This window comes from Pristiophorus japonicus, chromosome 3 (assembly GCF_044704955.1).
Source record: "Pristiophorus japonicus isolate sPriJap1 chromosome 3, sPriJap1.hap1, whole genome shotgun sequence".
Classification (NCBI taxonomy): domain Eukaryota; kingdom Metazoa; phylum Chordata; class Chondrichthyes; family Pristiophoridae; genus Pristiophorus; species Pristiophorus japonicus.
In genome coordinates this window covers 87,343,259-87,368,154 of record NC_091979.1, presented here as the reverse complement: position 1 = coordinate 87,368,154, position 24,896 = coordinate 87,343,259, and the positions used below count along the sequence as shown (strand labels likewise).

At 41.7% G+C, this 24,896-nt stretch overlaps 1 protein-coding gene across 1 annotated transcript in view; it reads right to left on the bottom strand.

Moving 5' to 3' along the window:
• The window catches only part of slc38a11 (solute carrier family 38 member 11), a 135,453-nt gene that overhangs the window by 318 nt on the left and 110,239 nt on the right, over positions 1-24,896 (bottom strand). Inside the window, exons 9-11 of the mRNA XM_070873645.1 lie at positions 18,488-18,649; positions 11,950-12,062; positions 3,736-3,867 (exon numbers count right to left, since the gene is read on the bottom strand). Of these exons, the coding sequence (XP_070729746.1) occupies positions 3,736-3,867; positions 11,950-12,062; positions 18,488-18,649 (407 nt within the window). The remainder of the gene's footprint in view (positions 1-3,735; positions 3,868-11,949; positions 12,063-18,487; positions 18,650-24,896) is intronic.

Genomic DNA, 24,896 nt, shown 5'->3' with positions numbered 1-24,896 from the left:
CCGGTGTTGTTTCTTTTACATTTCTTTTATAGTCAAAATGTAAAGTTCTTGTAAAATCGCGGTGAAAAAGTGTGATTTTACATTTTTAAAATTTACATTCCTTTTTCATTATTACTCCCTTTTTCCCAATGCTAAATATTTCTGGGGATTTAAATTAATTTCGGGGTGGTAATGCAAAATGGGAGATAATGAACAACTGGCAGCCCATTTTGCACTCCGTCCAAATTTCTTTTCCATTGAAGTCAATTGGCGGAATGCAGATTCACGATCGTACATTTTGCACTACCGCTCAAGGTGAATTTCTACCCCCTTGTCTCTTTTTGTATTATCTTCTGGGAGAGTGAAAGAAACCAAGAGACATATGGGCATGGGTACATTATTGGCAGACTATTGGCAAAGGTCTAGTTTGAAATTCAGAATAAATTTTAGTCAAAAGGACCAAGGGCAGTGAGGTTCTTATAAACTAGTCTATTCACTCAAAGGAAAAGGACATTCTGGGAGGATTCTTTTCTGTTCAAAGTGCTCCCCTTATAGGCTTCGACATATGTACATATGCATATATCTTTTTCTCATCATAACCAATAGTGTAAAATATTTGTATTAATGTTCTAGGTAACATTACATCTATTAAAATGTGGCCTAACTGTCCCTATCCCTTCATCAATCTGGACAACAAGTGTTGTTCTTCTGACATGTATTGAACTGTTATATGAACATTTGACTCCCCCCACAGATGTTATTGGTAATGGATTCTCAAAATCTGTTCTAGAACTGGGACAGAATCTTGGGGATAATGGACAACATGGATTCATGACAACAGAACCTTTGTCTCTATTTTAATAATAAATTGCAAATATCTTCCCTGAACAAACTTGGATACTCTGAGCATTGCTCCTTCTCAGTGCACAGTGATGTTAATTGGCTGTAGTGATAACCTTTTGGCACTCACTTAAGGTACCAAAGAAAATAATTCCTGAACTAAGACACACTTGCATTAGATGCTAGTGATTAATTTTGAGCTTTTGCTTGCATTTTTATCCAATGATTAATATACTTAATTACTCCCTGTCCCATCCTGACACCTTGTTCAGTATTCAGAGACACTCATTTCCCCACTTTGGTCTTGGGGGTGAATGTTAATGATAGTGCTATTTTCGGCCAAATCTGGTTCCACTACAACAACTTTCATTTATATTACAGCTCTAATGTAGTAAATTGGACCAAGGCGTTTCACAGGAGTGTTATCAAACAAAATTTGTCACCGAGCCACATATGGAGAGGATATAAGGTCAAATCATCAGCTGAGGGTTAAATAAGTTGTCACGTTTTGAACAGCCTGGTTCAGCCTCAGACAGTAGCCAGGGAGAGGGATGGCGTTGGTGGTTAGGACTGAAGACAATGGCTTCAGTCTTCCCAATATTTAATTGGAGGAAATTTCTGCTCATCCAATACTGGATGTCGGACAAGTAGCGTGACAAATCAATGGCAGTGGAAAGGTCGAGAGAGGTGGTGGTGAGGTAGAAGTTGGTGACGTCCATGTACATGTGGAACCTGATGTGTTTTCGGATGATGTTGCTGAGGGGCAGCATTTAGGTAAGAAATAGGAGGGGCCAAAGATAGATTCTTGGAGGATGCCAGAGGTAATGATGTGGGAATGAGAAGAGAAGCCGTTACAGGAGGTCCTGTGGCTACAACTGGATAGATAGAAATGGAACCAGGTGAGTGCAGTCTTACCCAGCTGTACAATGGGGGAAAGGCGTTGGAGGATGATGGTGTGGTCAACCATGTCAAAGGCTGCAGACAGGTCAAGAAGGATGCGGAGGGGTAGTGGACCATGGTCACAGACATATAGGATGTCATTTGTGTCTTAGATAAAGGATTGGATTTTCGATGGTTTGTGATCGGGTTTTCGCCACGTTTTGACCCTCCGTGGCAAAAACCTGGTCGCAAAGTCCAGGCGGGATCCTCGGCTCCTTGTTTGCAGCGGCGATGGGAAGAACCGCCAGGGTTAGCTGCGCCAGATATGTAACGATGCGTATTGCTGTACCATCCGAGTTTCAGCACTCTCCCGACCCATACGCGCGCCCAGAACAGCGATAGGTAAAACCTGTCGGTGTAGCCCTGCCAGCAGGGGTAAGTTAGAAAACCTGCAAAAAAGGTGAGTTAAAGTTTTTATTAATTTTTTTTGCAGCGATTTGTTAGCTAAGGGTCTTGGTAATGTTTTTTGAATTTTTTTTTCTTCCCCCCCCTCCCAATGCCTCTCTCGCAGCGCAAACGACCCCGCACTAAAGTTGGCAAAACTCGTGTTTTGCGCCACGAATAATTGTGCAACACCTCCCTTTGCGATGACCCCAAAGGCCAAAAGACCGACCTAAAATCGGTAACACAGCGAAAATGGTAATTTTCATGTATCACTACCATTTTCGCCCAAAAACCCCAAAACCCGAAAATCCAGCCCAAGGACCATTTCAGTGCTGTGGCAGGGCAGAACCCGATTGGGGGGCTTCAAACATGGAGTTGCAGGAAAGATGTGCACGGATAAACTGGCTAAACCAGTTGTAGTGACAGGAATTGAATTGATGATTCACCCTGCATAATCTTACAGGGTGAATCATCAAATCCTATATATTAAGTATGACAGCAATGAGGGTGTTGAACACATAGGTGAGGAAGCAATTGTGCAGGTCCACGTGACTGAAGTGCTGTGACAGTTGAAAACCAAAGGAGCGGGTGAGATGACGACCAAAAGAGAAGGATGGGCTGCTACTGGAGAGCCAGTGATGGTAGCCATGGTGGATAGCAAGGGAGGCAGAGAGGAATGCTGGATTCCAAAGCTGGAGACAAAGTAGGGTGAGCAGTAGTGTTGGGTGAGAAGAGGAATTTAATTGTTGGAGAAGGGAAATGGCTGGATGAAATTAAGAGCAGAACAGGGGCTGGAAATCACCCAAAATAAAAGTGGGACTGGAAGACTGAGGGCTGGAATGTACATGAGTGGACACAGAGTGTGACTTTAGATTACATAGACCAGTAGCAGAGGTGCATAGTGCAGACGCTGATGTGAGAAAAGATAAGCAGCTCAATATCTGAGGATTGTAAGAAGGAAACCTCCAGGCAGGTAGCAGCAATAGAGAGAAGTCCAGTTCAAGAGCTAAGTAGAGAGCAAAGATTCAGTTCAGAGTTAGAAATGGGCAAAGACCAGTGCAATGACCATTATATTATAAACCATTTAGTAGTAAAGTACACAGGTACAGAAATGTAGAAGTTATGTTACTGGAATAGTAATCCAGAGGCCTGGACTAATAATCCAAATAACATGAGTTCAAATTCCATTGTGGTAGTTTGAGAGTTTGAACTCAGTTTAACTAAAAAGCTGCTCTCAGTAAAAGTGACCATGAAGTTGTAGCATTGTCATAAAAACGCAACTGATTAGGGAAGGAAACCTGGCGTCCTTTTCTAGTCTGTCCTGCATGAGACTCCAGTCCCACATCAGTGTGGATGACTCTTTCCTACCCTCTGAATTTGCCTAGCAAACAACTCAGTTGTATCAAACTATTAACTTGCTATCTAACAGCATTGTAGGAGTACCTTTGTCAAATGGACTGTAGCAGTTCAAGAACAAGGCCTTCTGAGGGCAACTATGGATGGGCAATAAATCCCAGCTTTAACAGCCACATCCCGAGAATGAATGACACAAAATAGTAAAGCACCTCTTATCTTAGGAATACTATTACTCACATTTAATTCCAAAACTATTCCAAGGCAATCATAGGCTAATGAAATGGCCATGGCTGCAGCAACAATGCAGACTGTCACAACAATATGAAAAATAGTTGATAGGGTTCCAGTAAAAAATAGGTTTCCAATAACCTGTAGATGAAAGACAATACTGTGACCCATCACTGAAAGATTAAAAGCATTTTTGTTCTTTTGGCAATAATGCTTTTTTTTTAAAAAGGTCCAGACATATACATCATGATATATCAAAACTATATAGAAAAATATTAAAAATCAAAGTTCACCTGATTCTTTGGCAGTCAAAATATACAGTCAAACTTAATTGTTACTATTTCAGACTCCACCAAAACAATTTTTCTTACTTAAATGATTAATGATGTTTCAGTTCTGCTGCAGATTATAATGAACCTTCATGCATGCTGATGGTCCCTGATTTACCATTTGCAATAATAAGATTCATATTATACACAGTTCAAAGCATATGCTTAAGTATTTACATTATAATATGGATACATATTATCTAATATACAATCTTAGCTTGTGAACTATAGGTCACAAGAGTACCAGATATATTTTCCATGCACAAAATCCTTAATCAAGCAGGCACTGAACATCTGTATCTCCATTATAAATGCACTGACTGATTACAAAATTGTGTTTTATAGAAGTCAATCTTGCACAGTAAACTATAAAAGCTATGTAAAGTTCTGGGTTAAAATTGCAGCCAGGGCAGACTGCCCTAGTAGATGCCTCCCTCTGCTGACTATAAAAAAAGACGAGTGAAGTAAGAATTCAATTTTAGTTTCCTTTCAGTCCCCCTTAAACAAATGGTTTGCATCCCCAACACCTCATAGTAGAATCTGAGAAAGGACAGAAATTATGGCATGTGAAACCACCACAACTGTCTTATTTGCATGCTGCCACTATACTTTAGGTATGCGCTTTGAAGACCTGGGGTAATTGCTTGTGGAAATCAAGAAAGACGCAAATAAGGGCCTAGAGCTGTGTCCACTTATGCAACCGCCACTCCCCACTCAACCCCGCCCAAATTACACTGCTACACCAGTAGAGTAGCAGCAGTAAATCCAGGCTGTAAACTACAAGAAACCATGAATGTATATTGAAGAGATTACATATGAGTATGTTGCAAGTCTGTAGTATTGAGGATCCAGATATTATCAAAAAGCAGAAGAAAACTCAAGCAGTTGATGTAATCTAAACTGCAGCAGAGGTCATATGGCATGTAAGCATATAGTTATGTATTCACTAGCCTATGTACTGTAAGTAACTAAGACTTACTGGAACTTTTTGGTTGGATTTGTTGAGCTTCTATGGTGAGGAATCCAGCTAATGGCCCAGAATTCCTGGTCAGCAGCGAAGCGATGGCGATCGCCGCTGACCTCGAAGAAAGCTGCCCACAAAGATCTCACGATGTTTGTGGTGAAAACTTTAACTTTCTCAAAGTTAATTTGATTGTAGCGCCCCAACGTACAGCAACAGTGATGTCATTAAGCTGGCTCAGCAGCCAATTACATTGAATAATTCTCACAGACAGCAAACCAGGCAATAAAAACTTTAAAAACATTTTACAGAGAGCAAAATAAAGATTGGGACATACACATGGGGTTAAGGTAAAAGCTGAACTATCATAAACAAACTTAAAAAAAAAGTTAAATATTTTTTATTATCTTAAAAAAATAGTAATTTTTATCATAATGGAGCAATTTGACATTCCACAAATATAAAATTCATTTTTATGGGGAAGAATGATTGTTCAGCAGTAGTTATTACTCAGCACATTGTTAAAAACCAAGTTGCAGCTTGGCTTAACTTTTTCATTAGGTTTTTAACAGAGATATAGAGCGGAAAACATAAGAATGTAATAAGAATTAGGAGCAAGAGTAGGCCATGTGGCTCCTTGAGCCTGCTCTTCCATTCAATAAGATCATGGCTCATCTTTGGCCTCAACTCCACTTTCCTGTCCGATCCCCATAACCCTTGATTCCCCTCGAGTCTACAAAATCTATCTATCTCAGACTTGAATATAATCAACAACTGAGCATCCACAACCCCCTGGGGAAGAGAATTCCAAAGATTTACAACTGTCTGAATGAAGAAATTCCTTCCTATCTCAGTCTTAAAAGGTCAAGCCCTATCCTGATACTGTGCCACTCTAGTTCTAAACTCTCCAGCTAGGGGAAACAATCTCTCAGACCTGAGCGCAGAGATCTCGGAGTGTTGAAGGGCTGGAGATGGTAACAGAGATAAGGAGGGGTGAGGCCATGGAGTAATTTGAAAATAAGGATGATAATTTTAAAATTCAGACGTTGCTGGACCGAGAGCCAACAGAGATCAGCGAGCACAGGGGAGTTGGGTGAACGGGAATTGGTGCCAGTTAGGATGTGGGCAGCAGAGTTTTGGATGAGCTCAAGTTTCGGAAGGGTGCAAGTTGAGGGGCAGGCTAGGAGAGCATTGGAATAGTCGAGACTGCAGCTAACACAGGCATGGATTAGGGTTTCAGCAGCAGATGAGCTGAGGCAGAGGCAGAGACCGGCAATGTTACAAAGGTGGAAGTAGGCGATCTTGCGATTACATAAGAACATAAGAAATAGGAGCAGGAGTAGGCCATTTGGCCCTTAAAGCCTGCATTGCATTCAATAAGATCATGGCTGATCTGATCCTGGCCTCAACTCCACTTTCCTGCCCGCTCCCCAGAACCCTTGACTCCCTTATTCAAAAATCTGTCGATCTTCACCTGAAATATATTCAAAGACCCAGCCTCCACAACTCCCTGCGGTAGAGAATTCCAAAGATTCACGACTCTCAGAGAAGAAATTCCTCCTAATTTCTGTCTTAAATGGGCGGCCCCTTATTCTGAAACTATGCCCCCTAGTTCTAGATTCCCGCATAAGGGGAAACATCATCTCTGCATCTACCCTGTCAAGACCCTCCAGAATCTTATATGTTTCAATAAGATCACCTCTCATTCTTCTAAACTCCAATGAGTATAGGCCCAATCTGCTCAAACTTTCTTCATATGACAACCCCATCATCTCAGGAATCAACCTCGTGAACCTTCTCTGAAGTGCCTCCAAAGCAAGTATATCCTTTCTTAAATAAGGAGACCAAAACTGTATGCAGTACTCCAGGTGTGGTCTTACCAACACCCTGTACAGTTGGAGCAGTACTTCCCTGCTTTTATATTCCATCCCCTTTGCAATAAAGGCGAACATTCCATTTACCTTCCTAATTACTTGCTGCACCTGCATGCTAACTTGTTGTGTTTTATGTACAAGAACCACCAGATCCCTCTGTACTGCAGCAATTTGTAATCTCTCCCCATTTAAATAGTAGTTTGCTTTTATATTTTTCCTACCAGAGTGGATAATCTCACATTTTCCCACATTATACTCCATCTGCCAAATTTTTGCCCAATCACTGAGCCTATCTATATCCCTTTATAGATTCTTTGCATCCTCCTCACAACTTGCTTTCCCACCTTTCTTTGCATCATCAGCAAATTTGGCTCCATTTTACTCGGTCCCTTCATCCAAGTCATTAATATAAATTGTAAATAGTTGAGGCCCCAGCACTGATCCCTGTGGCACCCCACTAGTTACCTTTTGTCAACCTGAAAATGACCCATTTATCCCGACTCTCTGTCTTCTGTTAGTTAGCCAATTGCCTATCCATGCGAATATATTACCCCCAACCCCATGAGCTCTTATCTTGTGCAGTAAGCTTTTAAGTGGCACCTTATCGAATGCTTTCTGGATATCCAAATATTAAGACAGAAATAGACAGTTTCTTAAACAATAAGGGGATAAGGGGTTATGGGGAGCGGGTGGGGAAGTGGAGCTGAGTCCATGATCAGATCAGCTATGATCTTACTAAATGGCGGAGCAGGCTCGAGGGGCCTTATGGTCTACTCCTGTTCCTATTTCTTATGTTCTTATGACATCTACTGGTTCCCTTTATCTACCCTGCTCGTTACATTCTCAAAGAACTCCAGCAAATTTATAAAACATGATTTCCCTTTCATAAAACTATGCTGACTCTGCTTGACTGCATTATGATTTTCTAAATATCCAGCAACTACTTCCTGAATAATGAACTCCAGCATTTTTCCCAATGACTGATATTAGGCTAACTGGTCTATAGTTTTCTGCTTTCTCTCTCTCTCCTATCTTAAATAGGGGCATTATATTTGCGATTTTCCAATCCACTGAGACCTCTCCAGAATCCAGGGAATTTTGGTAGATTACAAACAATGCATCCACTATCTCTGCAGCCACTTCTTTTAAGACCCTAGGATCAGGTCCGGGGAACTTATCCACCTTTAGTCCCATTAGCTTGCCGAGTACTTTATCTCTTGTGATAGTGATTGTTTTAATTCTCTCCCCCCCACCAATATCTCCTTGATTATCAATTATTGAGATGTTTTTAGTGCCTTCTACCGTGAAGACTGATACAAAATATTTGTTCAAAATCTCTGCCATTTCCCTGTTACCCATTATTAATTCCACAGTCTCATCCTCTAAGGGACCAATGTTTACTTTAGCTACTCACTTCCTTTTTCTCCACCTGTAGAAGCTATTACTGTCTGTTTTTATATTTCTTGCTAGGTTACTCTCATATGCTATCTTCTCTGTCTTTATCAATGTTTTAGTCGTCCTTTGCTGGTTTCTAAAAATTTCCCAATCCTCTGGCCTTCCACTGTTCTTCACAACATTATATGTTTTTGTTTTCAATTTGATACCATCCTTTACTTCCTTAGTTAGCCAAGGATGGTTCATCCTTATCTTAGAGTTTTTGTTTCTCACTGGAATATATCTTTGATGGGAGTTATGAAATATCTCCTTAAATGTTTGCCACTGCTTTTCTACAGTCTTACTCTTTAATCTATTATCTCAGTCCACTTTAACCAACTCTGCCTTCATATTTTTGTAATTACCTTTATTTAAGTTCAGGACACTAGTTTGAAACCTAGCTTTCTCACCCTCAAACTGAATTTGAAATTCTACCATGCTATGATTACTCTTCCAAGAGGTTCCTTCACTACGAGATCATTAATTTAGCCAGACTCGTTACACATTACGAGATCTAAAATAGTCTGCTCCCTTGTTGGTTCCACAATGTATTGTTCTAAGAAACCATCCCACATACACTCTATGAACTCTTCCTCAAGGCTACCCCTTTGTCAATTTGATATGTCCAATCAATGTAAAGATTAAAATCACCCATGTTTATTGACGTACCTTTCTTACAAGCCTCCATTATTTCTTGATCTATACTCTGTCCTACAATGTGGTTACTGTTTGGGGGCCGGTAGACTATTACCAGTGACTTCTTTCCTTTATCATTTCTTATCTCCACCCAAACTGATTCTACATCTTGATCTTCTGAACCAATATCATTCCTCACTTCTGCACTGATCTCATCCCTTATTAAAAGAGCTACCCCACCTCCTTTTCCTTTCTGCCTATCCTTACAACATGGCAAATACCCCTGAATATTCAGTTCCCAGTCTTGGTCACCTTGCAACCACGTCTCTGTAATGACAAACAGGTCATACCCATTTATTTCTATTTGTGCCGTCAACTCATCCGTCTTGTTACGAATGCTTCGTGCGTTCAGATATAGAGGTTTTAATTTTGGCTTATGTGTATACGCTCTGTCCCTTCCTTTCACTTCTCTTCTTAAGCAGTCTCTCGGAGTCAAGGATCATTGCTTCCACACTAAAGATGAGTTCTCAGGTGACTGAAGAGTCCAATGTGGGACCTACAGTCTCTGTCACAGGTGGGGCAGACGGTGGCTGGAGGAACGGGAGGTTGGGTTGCCTGAGTTGCCACGCACTCCTTCCGCTGTCGACGCTTGGCTTCAACTTGCTATTGGCGAAGAAACTCGAGGTGTTCAGCGCCTTCCCGAATGCTTTTCCTCCACTTTGGGCGGTCTTGGGCCAGGGATTCCCAGGTGTCGATGGGGATGTTGCACTTTTTCAAGGAGGCTTTGAGGGTGTCCTTGAAACGTTTCCTCTGCCCACCTGGGGCTCGCTTGCTGTGTCAGAGCTCTGAGTAGAGTTTCTTTTTGGAGTCTCTTGCCCAGCATGTGGACGATGTGGCCCATCCAGTGGAGCTGATTGAGCGTGGTCAATGCTTTGATGCTGAGGCTGTTGGCCTAAGCGAGAACACTGACATCGATGCGCCTATCCTGCCAATGGTTTTGCAGGATCTTGCAGAAGCAGCGTTGGTGGTACTTCGCCAGTATTTTGAGGTGCCTGCTGTATATAGTCCATGTCTCTGAGCCCTATAGGAGGGCGGATATCACTACTGCTCTGTAGACCATGAGCGTGGTGCCGGGTTTGAGGTCCTGGTCTTCGAAAACTCTCTTCCTCAGGCGACCAAAGGCTGCACAGGCACACTGAAGGCAGTATTGGACTTCATCGTCGATGTCTGCCCTTGTTGACAGTAGGCTCCCAATGAAAGGAAAATGGTCCACGTTGTCCAAAGCCTCGTCGTGGATTTTGATACCCGGGGGTTAGTGCTGTGTGGCGGGGGCAGGTTGGTAGAGGACCTTTGTCTTACGGATGTTTAGTGCAAGACCCATGCTCTCGTACGGCTTGGTGAAGGTGTTGATGATGGCTTGGTGTGCGCAGATGCAAGCGTCGTCTGCATATTGTAACTTGATGATGGAGGATGGGACGACCTTGGATCTGGCCTGGAGGCGGTGGAGGTTGAACAGATTCCCGTTTGCCTGTAATTTAACTCCATTCCAACGGGGAGCTTGCTGAGGGTGAGATGGAGATTGCAGCATGGAAGATCGAGAAGAGCTTTGATGCGATGACACAGCCTTGCTTGACCCCGGTTCGCACATGTATTGGGTCTGTGGGCCATCATTGGTCAGGATCATGGCTTACATGTCATCGTGTAGCAGGCGGAGGATGGTGACAAACTTTTGAGGGCAGCCGAATCTGAGGAGGACGCTCCATAATCCCTCATGTTTGACAGTGTCGAAGGCTTTTGTGAGGTCAAAGAAGGCCATGTACAAGGGTTGGTGCTGTTCCCTGCATTTCTCTTGTATCTGCTGCGCGGTGAAGATCATGTCCGTTGGGCCCCTTAGTGGGCGGAATCTGCATTGTGACTCTGGGAGGAGCTCTTCAGCCATAGGGCTTCCTGTCACACTCTGGTTATCATTACCCTTATCATTACCCTGCACTTTGCCCTTCTCATTTCCCTTTGACTTTTAAAATTTCCGCTCACCATGTTCCTCCCCACTATTTAGCTTAAAGCCCGCTCTACAGCTCTAGTTATTCGATTTGCCAGTACACTGGCCCAGCCTGGTTCAAATGAAGTCCGTCCCGACGGAACTGCTCCCTCCTATTCCAGTAGTGGTGCCAGTGCCCCATGAATTGAAACCCATTCCTTCCACACCAGTCTTTGAGACATGTGTTCATTTCTTTGATCCTATTTACCCTATGCAAATTTGCTCATAGCTCGGGTAGTAATCTAGAGATTATTACCTTTATGATTCTGCTTTTTAATTTAGTCCCTAGCTGCTCATAATCCCTCAGCAGAACCTATTTGTTAGTCCTATCTATGTCATTGGTACCTACGTGAACCACGATAACTGAATCTTTCCCCTCCAATTCCAAGTTCCTTTCCAGTCCAGAGGAGATGTCCTTAACCCTGGCAACACAGCCTTCGGGATTCACACTCTCGGCTGCAGAGAACAAGATCTATCCCCCTAACTATACTGTCCCCTACCACTACCACATTTCTTTTTATTCCCCCAACTTGAATAGCCCCATGTACCACGGTGCTGTGGTCAGTTTGCTCATCCTCCCTGCAGTCCTTGCTCTCGTCCACCCAGGGCATAAGAGCCTCGAAGCTGTTGGATAAGAGCAAGGGCTGATGCTCCTCCATCACTAAGTCCTGGGTTCCCATACCTGCCTCGCTCATAGTTACCCCCTTCTGTCTCTGAGTATAATTTTACAAATTTTTAGATTGCAGATGGATATACCATGGGTCCTCTGTTTTCTATTCTATTATATATAAATTCAAAATCGGTATCTCATTACTGTGAGGTAAAAGAAAACATTGCACTGTATATTATGAAGTTAACCTGGAAACTTCTATCAACACCAAGACACACAGTAAAATCAATAAACATTCCCATAATAGTTTTACAATTATATTTACTCAATGATTAACTTACCTCGCGTGTCACAAAACATTCAATTGGAAATGTCAAAATAATGGTTACTCCATACAGAAACCTTCCAGCGGTAGCCCAATTATCATTTCTGCAATAATTTTCAAATACATCTCCTAGTAGAAAAACATAAAAACAATTCTAGATTGATTTTCATTTCATTAAAATGATTAAAAGCATCAAAATTGTCCTAAATGATATATATACTCTCATTCTGAAGTAACTTACTGATTTCAAGAAATCATTTGCAAAATTTTGCATTAAATCCTCTTTATAATTTCAGATTGTGACAATCACCTCACTGTTGACTTACAGCATACACAATGGGGGGGAAATTGCAGTTGGAGGCTTCCTTCATACGAACACCTCCGACCCGAAAACAATCTACGCAAGTATCTGGTGGTTCCGGAGGAACGTAAGTTCCTGGCCGGAGGTGTAGATTCGCTGCGCAGTGCATGGGAAGATGTCTTTCAGGTATGTATGTACGTACAAGCTGGAGTCACATGGGCCTGGACCACCAATCACTATGCAGTATTCTCATTAATAAAAATGGGAACTCCGTTTGTACGAGTTCCCGTTATTATCAATGAGAAAAAACCCTAAAACACCAAAACACAGCATAATAAATAAAACACCTCACATATTTAAAATGAATTTAAATTAAATGTTTTTGAAAAAAATATTTTTTTTGGATTTTTTTTAATATGTTTTAATAGGGCTAAAAATACACTTAAAAATAAACAGGGTTTTTAATATAAAAATGATTGTTTAAATTTAATTTTTATATGTTTTAAAACTCTTACGCTGGTAAAAGTAAGCTATGCACCTGCTTTTACCAGGCGTAAAAGTTTGAAGGACATTCGTTGGGCAAATAGCCCAATCTCTACCATGTGAACATCCTTCTCCTGGGGATGCAGAGGATCTATACGGAGAAATCTTGACAGATCGGAAAATCTGGTTTTCGACAAAAAACCTGGCTTTTGTGAGGCCTCGCCGGGTCAGTGTGCACTTCGTACGGACTCGGCGAGGCCGGAATTTTCGGCCCAAATGTTATAAAATTACTTTGGCATAATATAAACATTTTATTTTCCAGTAAGATATTGAATTTTTAAATTGTGACAGAAGCTATGTTGCAAATGTAATCTTTCAATGAGAATGTCATCCATCTTCAAATGACTAGAGTATCCTAGCCATTTATGTCATCACTGAAATGACACACAGTAAAACAGGCCAGACTTCATGCTTATTTTTATATATAATTAGCACTAAAACGAGCGAATGGATGGGAGTTATTATCATAGAAATTGCAGTGCAGAAGGAGGTCATTCAGCCCATTATGCCTGAACTGGTACTAACTCTTCGGCTGCCCTATACGCATCCCCTTTCATATTCTTCCTTTCAAAATTAATTCAATTCAATTTTCAATATTATATTCCTTGCCTCAAAGGCCACCTACAGGACAACAGACCAAGTTCCAAAACTCTTTAATTTCTTCAAACTTCTCTCATCTTTTTAACAGTGATAATCCTGAGCATATTATCTATCCTCTCAAAACTTTACACAATTCTAAAAACCTTCATTAGATTTCCTTCTCTATTCCAGTGAAATAAAATTATATTTTGAGCCTTGCTTGAATACTTCTCATTCTTGGTATGTTTCCAGTGAACATTTGCTGTGCCCTTTCCATGGCTAATATCCTTCCTATAATTAGATTAGATTGGAGCTACTTGCATTCATCTAATTGTGGCTTAAAAAATGTTCTTGTTCCCAAATTCAACATAATTTTTTTGCTTATCATGGAATCATAGAAATATATAACATAGAAGGAGGCCATTCGACCCATCATGTCTGTGCTGGCCAAAAAAGAACTATCCAGCCGAATCCCACTTTCTAGCTCTTGGTCCGTAGCCTTGTAGGTTATGGCACTTCAAGTGCATATCCAAATACTTTTTAAATGTGCTGAGCGAATTTGTATTCAGTGCTCCTCTATAAAGCTCAGAATCTCATTTGCATTTTTATGGTTTTTTGTATATGTACTCCCATATTTAGAAATCTATGCATTTGCACACCTAGATGTCTCTTTCTCCACTCTGTTCGGAATCAAACCATTTAGGGTACACTTCCTTTCCATTGTCCCTTTTTCCCCTAAAATGAAATACTTCACAATTCACAGTCCCAAGAGGCTCGTAGCTGCAGTCCTGGCCACTGATCATGGGGCCTTCTGGCTGCTATTGGAGATGTGCTGGGATCTTGATAAGAGTGGCCATTAATTTTGTCAACCACCTTCTGCTTCCTACCTGACTTCCCTTCAAACTAGAGGATCTGATGGGATTCCAGGTTTAAGGCCCATCACCAACTTTTTGTGGTACCCCTGGAAATGGATGGCCCATAGATGAGTGTAGATGGCATTGAAGCAGGAGATGTCCAGGATTGCCCCTTCCCACCTCATTACTAGAGCAATGTTAGGCCTTCATCTATTGCAGGTGCAGGTCCTGCCTCACCCTTCAAAGGAATCCTGGAACTCCTTGTACAATGTAACTTAGGTGGACACCCAGTGCCATGTTTTCCATTCCTTTTTCCTCACCTGTGGCATAGGCAAAGTTGAGGAAAATTTGCCCTTTTTTAACTGCGGCTTCACCAACTTGTTCCCCAGGGAAACGGTTGAGGAAAATTTGCCCTAATATTTTAACTCTGACTGTTTCAGGTTTGTTTCAGAGTCGTAGGTCATGATTTCCCCAGGAAAAAGGTGGTCAATGTCGAGGGCGGATTCGAAACCCGCTCCTCGCTCCATGTCGGCTTTCCCCCTTAAGCACGCCCTGCAAGGTTCCCAGCCAATTAAATTGAAGCGGTTCTGATGACATCATTTGATGACATGTCATCAGCCAGTTTTCTTAAAGGGACCATGGCCACATTCATTTTGACAGTTGAGCTGTCAATGTTCTGCAGCATTGAGCTGCTGCAAACACTGACAAGCACTGCACAAAGGTGCACGGCTGCACCCAGGCTCTTCCATGACTCCCTCCATATGCTTATGGAGGGTGTCACAGGACTCGGGGAGGTTTTCTTCCCTTCCAATAGATGGAAGAGATCTCCCCAGGACATCAACCCAGCCTGGTTGCACATTGCACAGGCGGACACAAGCAAGCATGTCATCAGGAGGACTTGCCTGTAGTGGCGTAAATCTTTCAATGATCTCAGTTGATCACAAAACGTTACAGCAAAGCCACACTCAACCTCATCCTGCTGTGCCACTCATAACAACCCCATCATTCTGCCTTCCCTACCCAACTCCTGTACATCCTTAATCACATCAACTTACCTTGCACCTCCACCCACCCTCTCTCTCTCTATCGACATTACCACTTCCCCATCTCACTAGCCACCACTCACATTCACCCTCATCCTTGTCCAATCATACCAACTAACAACACACAAGGGTAGGCAATTGGGTCTTTTAGCCAATGTTCATGTCAAGCTTCTGTTAATGTGTTTTCAAACATTGAAATCTTTGTTTTCAACACTTTGCCTCTTGGCCAGATTTGTGTGCTCCTTTGGAAGTGGCTTAGTGAATTATAGTGAATGGTGAGCCATAAGGGTATGCCCCTCCCCCTCCCCCCCCCCCCCCAACCGCAATGGGGATGTGTGAAAGGAATGGCTTGGCATTGTAGGGATGCTTTGTGGTGTTGGAGTGGGATGGTACATCATGTGGCAGCCAGGGTGTACAGCATCAAGTGAAGTAAATGGTGAGACCATCCCTGGTCTCCCGAGCAGCAATTTGGTCATGTGCTGATGCCCTGTGTCCTGTGCAGCATCAGGTAATTGCGGAGAAGATTGGTGTTGTTGTTGGTGATGCTGATGTGCCTCGTGATGTTGATATTGAGGCTGATCATGGTGGGATTCTGAAGACCAAGATGAAATTTTTTCAAGGGTACCAATGCAGCTGGAATAGATGGCAGCTGAAGTTGAGATGACAGAAGCGATCTGTCAATGGTGAGAGAGGTTGCCCCAAGTAGGTGACACTGGATAGAGAGTTTAATCCAAACACTTCCAACCTTCCTAAAGCTGAAAAGTGCATTCCAAATTCTGAGGGCTTCAGCTTCTAACAATGGAAAGTGAACAGCTGTGAAATGGTAGCTTTTATACCACTTTTAAAGCTGTCACCTATTCAAAGCAATGGAGAGTTGTTGAAAACCCGACCTACTTACCTGACATGGTCCCTGAATGACGGGAACCTCATGAAAAAGTTGGAAAAATGGTTAGTAGGGTAAAATGCTGTTCAACTACCTTTTAAACACTCTCTTAACTATTTCAAATGGCTCACCCACTGCTTAGTGCCGGGTCTGTAAAGTGTAAGCAGGCCCGGCACTTGGGAAACTTACACGGATGCAGGTTCAGAGCGAGGCACTGCCCCGCTGTCAATCTTTTAGATTTTGACAGCGGACCCGTCTCCGATCCCGCCTTCTGTGCGTTGGCAAAATCCAGCCCGTAGTGTGTGATGTGAAGACTTACAGAGCTGTTTGGCGCAGATAAAAAAATGTCTCCGTACCTGCTGGCATTCTAAAAGTCACGGTTGCACAAAGCTCTAACATATGAACAAATAAATAATGCAAAGGCCAACAATGGTTGCCAAAGCTCTAACATATGAACAAATAAATAATGCAAAGGCCAACAATGGTTGCCAAAGCTCTCGATCTTTCTCTTCCTTCCCAATCCCTTCTTCCTATTATTCCTCTCTTTTGTTAATCTTTTTGTGAAAATTTATTTCACAAATCATATTCCCCTTCCCCTCTTCTTACATTTTTTATTTTGAGCTGTCTCATTTTTGTAGCTACTCCAGTTCATCTGTCTACCAATTTTTATTACAGCATTTTCAGCAGTTTGGGTAGGTTTTGAGTCAGTGACAAATTCATTAGCAGCATAGGTCCTTTAACCCTTTAGATCATCAATTTGACTCATTCCTTTTGCTTTTCTCTTTTTTTTTTTAAAAAGGTCAGTCTGTCAAGTACTTTTCCCCACTTTATGAGTCCAAATTTTCCCAGGAGTTGCTCTGTTTTTTTTTGAGTAACTTGATTTTTCTGGAGTTTCTTAAAAATCCCCATTCTGCACATTTAATTTGCACCAGTTAGTTAGGATTTTTTTTAGTTTTGTTTTTTTTCAAAATTGGGCGTTACCAGCCGTTTTGGCCATTTAAGCCAGTTTGGACAGCTAATAGTTGCTGCAAACTAACTTAGGCCAGCGTATGTGGCCACTTGTCGCCGAACAGAAAACCCTTGTGGAGAGTTAAGAAATCAGCGCAGGTTAGTACATTCAAAAGCATCAAGACTTACAAAGCACTAAACAAAGCACAAAAAGCATTCAATAACAAATAAAAAATAGAAGGATGTGGAGAAGACCTGCACCTAAAGCACCAAGTTTTAAGGAAAGATTAAAAGAAAATAAAGGAACTCTGCAAATACACAATCACAGTAGTTTAAACAACACAAGCAGCTATTTACATGTACAGGGCTTTTTTCATGTCACTCATTACTTTGCACATTTTACAGGTCTCCTTACAATCACTATTTTACCTGTACAGGGATCTCCCTAAAACAAATTAAGCCAAGCGATGTTTCCATTCTCTGTAAGTAATTGGCTCCAAAGACTGTATGCCAAGATACTCCCAAAAGATGTGTAAAATAGAAACAACTTCCCCATATTTTTGCCAGAAATAAGTTAGCACAGCAGGTTTCTATCTGTTCAACAATTCGCGGGCCGATGTGGGAGAGCATAGGGACAGGGGCGGCGAGCATAGCCTGCAGGATGCGCTGGGAGGGCGAGGAGCTACTGCGCATGCGCGCAGACTCCACCACGCATGCGGACAGCTGCCGGCACTGTTTTCGGCGCTGGGCTGTAGCTCCGCCCCCATTGCACTTTAAACGTTATGCCAGGACCTGGGACACAGAGCAGAGTGGCCAGAATCATGAGTAAGTTTGTTGCCGTCGTTTTGAGCGCACAAAGTCAGTGCATCTTGGGTTAGTGCGCTGGAAAAAGGGGTTTGGGAAATGTGGGCCCAAAAGGTGTACAAGTGGTTAAAACAAAATTGATTAAGACTGTGGGACTACTCGGCCATTATTAATATCAGAACATTATTGAACCAAACTCATAAATGAAAAAAAAAAGAAATCAAGATAATTTTCAACTTTTGCGGCAATAATTTCAGCAGGTGTTCCCCCAATGTTGCCCGATCTATTACCGTAACTTCATAGGAAGATTGGTGGAAACCCGAGAAATGGTGTAAATTGCATTTCCGCTCTTTTTCGAGGTTTCTGCCAGTCTTCCGCTGAAGTTACGATAGTAGATTGGGAAACCCCTGCTGAAATTCTACCCCTTATACTTTTAGTTGAGCTAATTTGCTTCCATCTGACGAAAGATCATCGACCTGAAATGTTAACTCTGTTATCTCTCCACAGATGCTGTCTGATTTGCTGAGTATTTCCAGCATTTTCTGTTATTTCTGATTTGCAGTATCCGCAGTCTTTTACTTTTGCTTTTGCTTCCTTACCTTGTGTATAGCCTGTGAAAGTTCCATATCCACATGCAGCGAAGATCACACTGATAAACAGGGCAAATAACACTGACACGTGAGTGACACGAGACCAGTTGTTTATTGTAGGCTCTTCCAGCGATCCATAAATTAAAAAACTATTATGATGACAAATAAAGGCTGAAAGTACATAATAAGATGTCAATAAATATTCTGCTGTTCCTTATGATAAACAAACAAATAAATGCAATTTTGTAGTTTCTTATAAGAGGCATTTAATTTTGGTTATTTTTTGGATTGGGGATGTTGCTAGAAAAATGTTACTATCCAGAGGCAATGATGTAGAAAAATCTTTCTTTGGGCTAGATTTTTTTGTTAATTGACGATGAATGGGTGAAAAACAAAATACTGCACATTAAGGAAGTTTTTCTTTGCTTAAGTTTGGGATTTCCATTCATTATTTGCTTACTCAGCTAATGTCCATTATAGATGAATAGTACTTAGTGGCTGAATTTTAGAATATTTTATTCCTTCCTTTGAGAACTCAGTAATGTGCTGGAGACAGCAAGGTCAGAGGAACCTCAATATCTGATGAATGTTGGGCATGGATTTATATAAATCAATGGCAACTGCACAATTTGGTGGAAGAAAACTTCAATCACTCTTAACATGAAGTAATTGAATATACCGGTAGTATGAAAACATTATAACATATATTTTTTTCTGAGAACAAATAGTACTTTCTAAGCATACAGAAATCATGAAAATTAAAAATGTTGAATTCACCGAGAATTTCAAACTGAAAACATTCTGTTCAATGTCAATGATTTTTAAGAATATAAGATATACAAAACAGTTTGTTTGGCTCATCGAGGCTGCTTTTTGCAAAAGAACAAATATAATTTGCATTGTCATGGAAACTTCCATTGTAATTTGATGCCCTGAGCAATGTCAACAACAACCATCTTTCTAAAATATAACTCTGAAATGACCTCACCCTGACCTCTCTACCAAAGGTATTCATAGTAAGAAATCTACTGGTTGTGGCAGTAGACTAGCAAGCCAAAGGTTGTGAGTTTAAATCCCGCCATGACAAATTGTGAAAACTGAATTTGATAAATCTGGTAATTAGTGGGGTGCACAAAAACAATAGTCATGAAAGCTTCTGGATTGTCATAAAAGTTCAACTGGTTCATTAATGTCCTTCAGGAAAGGGAGCCGACAACCTACATATAACTCCAAACCCAAACCCAAACTCATGCTCTCCTTGGTGTGTCTACCAAGTGTAATGTCTGTAAGCTTGTAATGCTTGTAGCTCCACACTGTGGATGTGGATGTATTGTGTACTGCAGCTGCATAGTTAATCATTAAACAACAGGCAGCTTTCCGGAGAGTTCCGAGAGAGAGCAGCCTGCATGTTAGGAAGCTGTGTGTGCTGTGCTCTGTGAAGATTTTACAGTTGGCGGCGAGATGAGAGATTTTTCGGATGTTTAAAGCTTAAATTTTGTTGGTGAAGGATTCAGCCAGCTGACAGAAGACTTTGGAAGTTTTTGTCTTTGAAAAAAACTACAAAAATCCGAGGTAAAATACAGCACACGGCGTGAACAGCTAGAGTTAAAAATGGCAGGTGTAATCAGATATTTGGGTGAATATAGATATGACCGGGTATGTATGTGAATCGACTAGAAATGTATTTCACTGCAAATAACATAATCGAAGTTCCAGACAATGCAGTCCAGAACCAGGCTGTGTTGGAACATAAGAAAGCGATCTTCTTATCAGTAGCAGGTCCGGCATGATACGAAACCCTTGCAAATCTGCTTGTGCCTGATGAGCCAAAGGACACAACTCTTAAAGAGATTTTAACGAAGCTGGAGCAGCACGATAACCCCAAACCGTCAGAAATTGCTGAAAGCTATCGTTTCGGGATTTGGAATCAAAAGGCGGATGAAAGTATCGCTGATTACATCGTGGCATTAAAAAAGCTATCGACGCACTGTAATTTTGGAAACTTTCAAAACCGAGCATTACGAGATCGTTTTGTTTGTGGGGTGAAAAATGAAGCGATCAGAAGGAAGTTATTGACGACAGATGACTTAACTTTTGAGATTGCTTGTCAACCAAGGTAAATCACCTGCAGGTTCAAAGTAAAAGACGGGTATGGTCAAAAGTCTCAGAAGCTGCAAATTCTACCAGAACGTCGAAGTCGTGCTATAGGTGGCTGGGACAACACATTGCTAAAAGTTGTCCATACGTGAAGGCAGAGTGTTTCTTCTGCAGAAAGACTGGGCATCTTGCGAAGGCATGCCGACTGAAGGGTAAACCAGTTTTTAAAGCTATGAGTCCAGCGTTCAAAGCTATGAGTCGAAATCCAAAGAGACTTCATAGCATGGAAGAACAACAACAGGACGAGGAGATGTTAGAATTACACATCATCAGGAGCACGAGGTTAACGGACAGCGATTCAGAAAGCATCAAAATCCACACAGATGTTGCGGGATTCAAGATACCAATGGAAATTGACACGGGTGCCTCCGTGAGTGTAGTACCGGAGTCACTGTACTGCGACAAATTGTATGATTTCCAACTGGAGAAATCCAAGATAGAGCTGCGAGGCTACTCGGGAGAGAAAATTCCTGTAGTAGGCCGTTTCACCGTACTGGTGAAATATAAAGATCAATTTCAGAACTTGCCTCTAATAGTAGTGAAAGGAGACAAGACTGCTTTACTAGGAAGAAATCGGATGAGCTCACTGAAGCTGGATTGGAGTAAGAATTTCTGTGTGGAAGCGAGATTTTCATCAACGGAAGAGGTTATCAAGCAGTATCCGAAGGTGTTCTGCGAAACGGGCAGTCCGATCCAAGGCTTCAAGGCGAGTGTCAGGGTACAGAAGGACGCTAGATCGGTTTACTACAAGCCATGTTCTGTACCATATGCACTCAAGGAGAAAGTTGAGCAAGAACTCAAAAGACAAGAGACTGAGAACATTATGTGTAAGATAGAACGATGTAATTGGGCTACATCCATTGTTGTTGTACCTAAGTCTGATGGTAAAGTAAGATTACATAAGAACAGAAGAACATAAGAATTAGGAACAGGAGTAGGCCGTCTAGCCCCTCGAGCCTGCTCCGCCATTCAATAAGATCATGGCTGATCTGGCCGTGGACTCAGCTCCACTTACCCGCCCGCTCCCCGTAACCCTTAATTCCCTTATTGGTTAAAAATCTATCTATCTGTGACTTGAATACATTCAATGAGCTAGCCTCAACTGCTTCCTTGGGCAGAGAATTCCACAGATTCACAACCCTCTGGGAGAAGAAATTCCTTCTCAACTCGGTTTTAAATTGGCTCCCCCGTATTTTGAGGCTGTGCCCCCTAGTTCTAGTCTCCCCGACCAGTGGAAACAACCTCTCCGCCTCTATCTTGTCTATCCCTTTCATTATTTTAAATGTTTCTATAAGATCACCTCTCATCCTTCTGAACTCCAACAAGTAAAGACCCAGTCTACTCAATCTATCATCATAAGGTAACCCTCCCATCTCCGGAATCAGCCGAGTGAATCGTCTCTGTACCCCCTCCAAAGCCAGTATATACTTCCTTAAGTAAGGTGACCAAAACTGCACGCAGTACTCCAGCTGCGGCATTACCAATATCCTATACAATTGCAGCAGGACCTCCCAGCTTTTGTACTCCATCCCTCTCGCAATGAAGGCCAACATTCCATTCGCCTTCCTGATTACCTGCTGCACCTGCAAACTAACTTTTTGGGATTCATGCACAAGGACCCCCAGGTCCCTCTGCATCTCAGCATGTTGTAATTTCTCCCCATTCAAATAATATTCCCTTTTACTGTTTTTTTTCCCAAGGTGGATGACTTCACACTTTCCAACATTGTATTCAATCTACCAAACCTTAGCCCATTCGCTTAACCTATCCAAATCTCTTTGCAGCCTCTCTGTGTCCCCTACACAACCCGCTTTCCCACTAATCTTTGTGTCATCTGCAAATTTTGTTACACTACACTCTGTCCCCTCTTCCAGGTCATCTATGTATATTGTAAATAGTTGTGGTCCCAGCACCGATCTTTGTGGCACACCACTAACCACCCGAATTCCAACCCGAAAAGGACCCATTTATCCCGACTCTCTGCTTTCTGTTCACCAGCCAATTCTCGATCCATGCTAATACATTTCCTCTGACTCCGCATACCTCTATCTTCTGCAGTAACCTTTTGTGTGGCACCTTATCGAATGCCTTTTGGAAATCTAAATACACCACATCCATTGGTACACCTCTATCCACCATGCTCGTTATATCCTCAAAGAATTCCAGTAAATTAGTTAAACATGATTTCCCCTTCATGAATCCATGCTGCGTCTGCTTGATTGCACTATTCCTATCTAGATGTCCCACTATTTCTTCCTTAATGATAGTTTCAAGCATTTTCCCCACGACAGATGTTAAACTAACCAGCCTATAGTTACCTGCCTTTTGTCTGGCCCCTTTTTTAAACAGAGGCATTACATTAGCTGCTTTCCAATCCGCTGGTACCTCCCCAGAGTCCAGAGAATTTTGGTAGATTATAACGAATGCATCTGCTATAACTTCCGCCATCTTTTTTAATACCCTGGGATGCATTTCATCAGGACCAGGGGACTTGTGTGGTGATTATAAGGTAACCGTAAACCAGGTTCTCGAGGGTAATGTCCCCAATACATTGCCGAACATAGAAGATTTGTTCACAACACTGACAGGTGGTCAGATCTTCTCAAAACTGGATCTTACGAATGCCTACTTACAGCTTGAACTAGATGAGGAGTCCAAGTCATGTTTGACTATAAATACTCATCTAGGCCTATATCAGTTTAATAGGCTACCGTTTGGAGTGTCTTCCGCCCCTGCCATATTCCAATGGGATAATGAAATAGATTTTGCAAGATATTGAAGGGGTAGCATGTTATTTGGATGACATACTAATTTCAGCACCAAATAGGCAAATTCATAATAACATATTGAATGAAGTCCTCAAACGGCTAGAGAAGCACAGAGTACGAGTATCTGCTCGTAAGTATGAGTTATTTAAAAACTCAGTGGAGTACTTAGGGTACAGAGTAGACAAAGATGGTTTACATCCAACCATGGAAAAATTCGATGCAATTAGAAATGCACCCACTCCCAGGAATGTCACTGAACTTCGTTCATTCTTGGGTCTTTTGAACTATTATGAGAAGTTCCTAGCAAATTTGGCTACAGTATTACATCCACTGAATGAACTTTTGGAAAAACAGGTCCAGTGGAAGTGGTCAAAAGAATGCGAAACAGCATTCAAGGAGTGTAAAAACAAATTGGTAGAGAGCACCATGTTAGTTCACTGCGACATATCTAAGAAGATTAAGCTAGCATGTGATGCCTCTCTGTATGGAGTTGGGGCAGTCATCTCTCATGTATTAAGTAGTGGGGAGGAGAGATCAATTGCTTTTGCTTCACGCACTCTCAGTGCCAGTGAGAGAAATTATGCTCAAATTGAAAGGGAAGCTTTGGCATTAATTTTTGGGGTCAAGAAGTTTCACAAACACTTGTATGGTCGTAAATTTACCATCATTACGGACCATGAGCTTCTAACAGCAATCCTCCATCCAAAGTCCCCAGTTCCAACATTAGCTGCAGCCCGAATGCAGAGATGGGCTTTGATTTTTCAGCATATACATATGATATTGAATATAGATGATCAGCTGATCACAGTAATGCTGATGCAATGTCTAGATTGCCTTCCCCATCACAAGTTACACCCGATAGGGAAGAAGTGTTTTATTTTTCATACATTGATGAACTGTCAGTCACAGCTGAAGAGATTGGTAGAGCAACCAAACGTGACCCAGTGATGTCAAAGATTTATGAGTATATTGCAAATGGATGGCCAAACCAGGTAACAGACAAAGATACACATCCATTCTTCATTCGTAGGAATGAATTATCAGTCGATAAAGATTGTATCATGTGGGGTGCAAGAATGGTTATACCAAATAAATTTAGGTCCAAATTATTAGGAGACCTGGGAATGTGCTGAACCAAGAGTTTTGCAAGCAGTTATTTATGGTGACCAGTTCTTGATAAAGATATAGAGTACATCGTGAATCAGTGTACAACATGTCAATCGGTAAGCAAACAACCACCACCAGTACCATTACAGTCATGGAAATGGCCTCCCAGGGTGTGGCAAAGGCTACATATTGATTTTGCTGAGTTCGATGGACAACAATTATTCATTGTAATTGATAGCCATTCAACGTGGATTGAGGTGTTTCCAATGTGGAAAATAACAACAAGTAAAACATTGGACATTTTACAAAAATTATTTTCTGCATTTGACCTCCCTGAAGAAATTGTTTCGGATAATGGACCACAATTTCGTTCAGAAGAATTCACG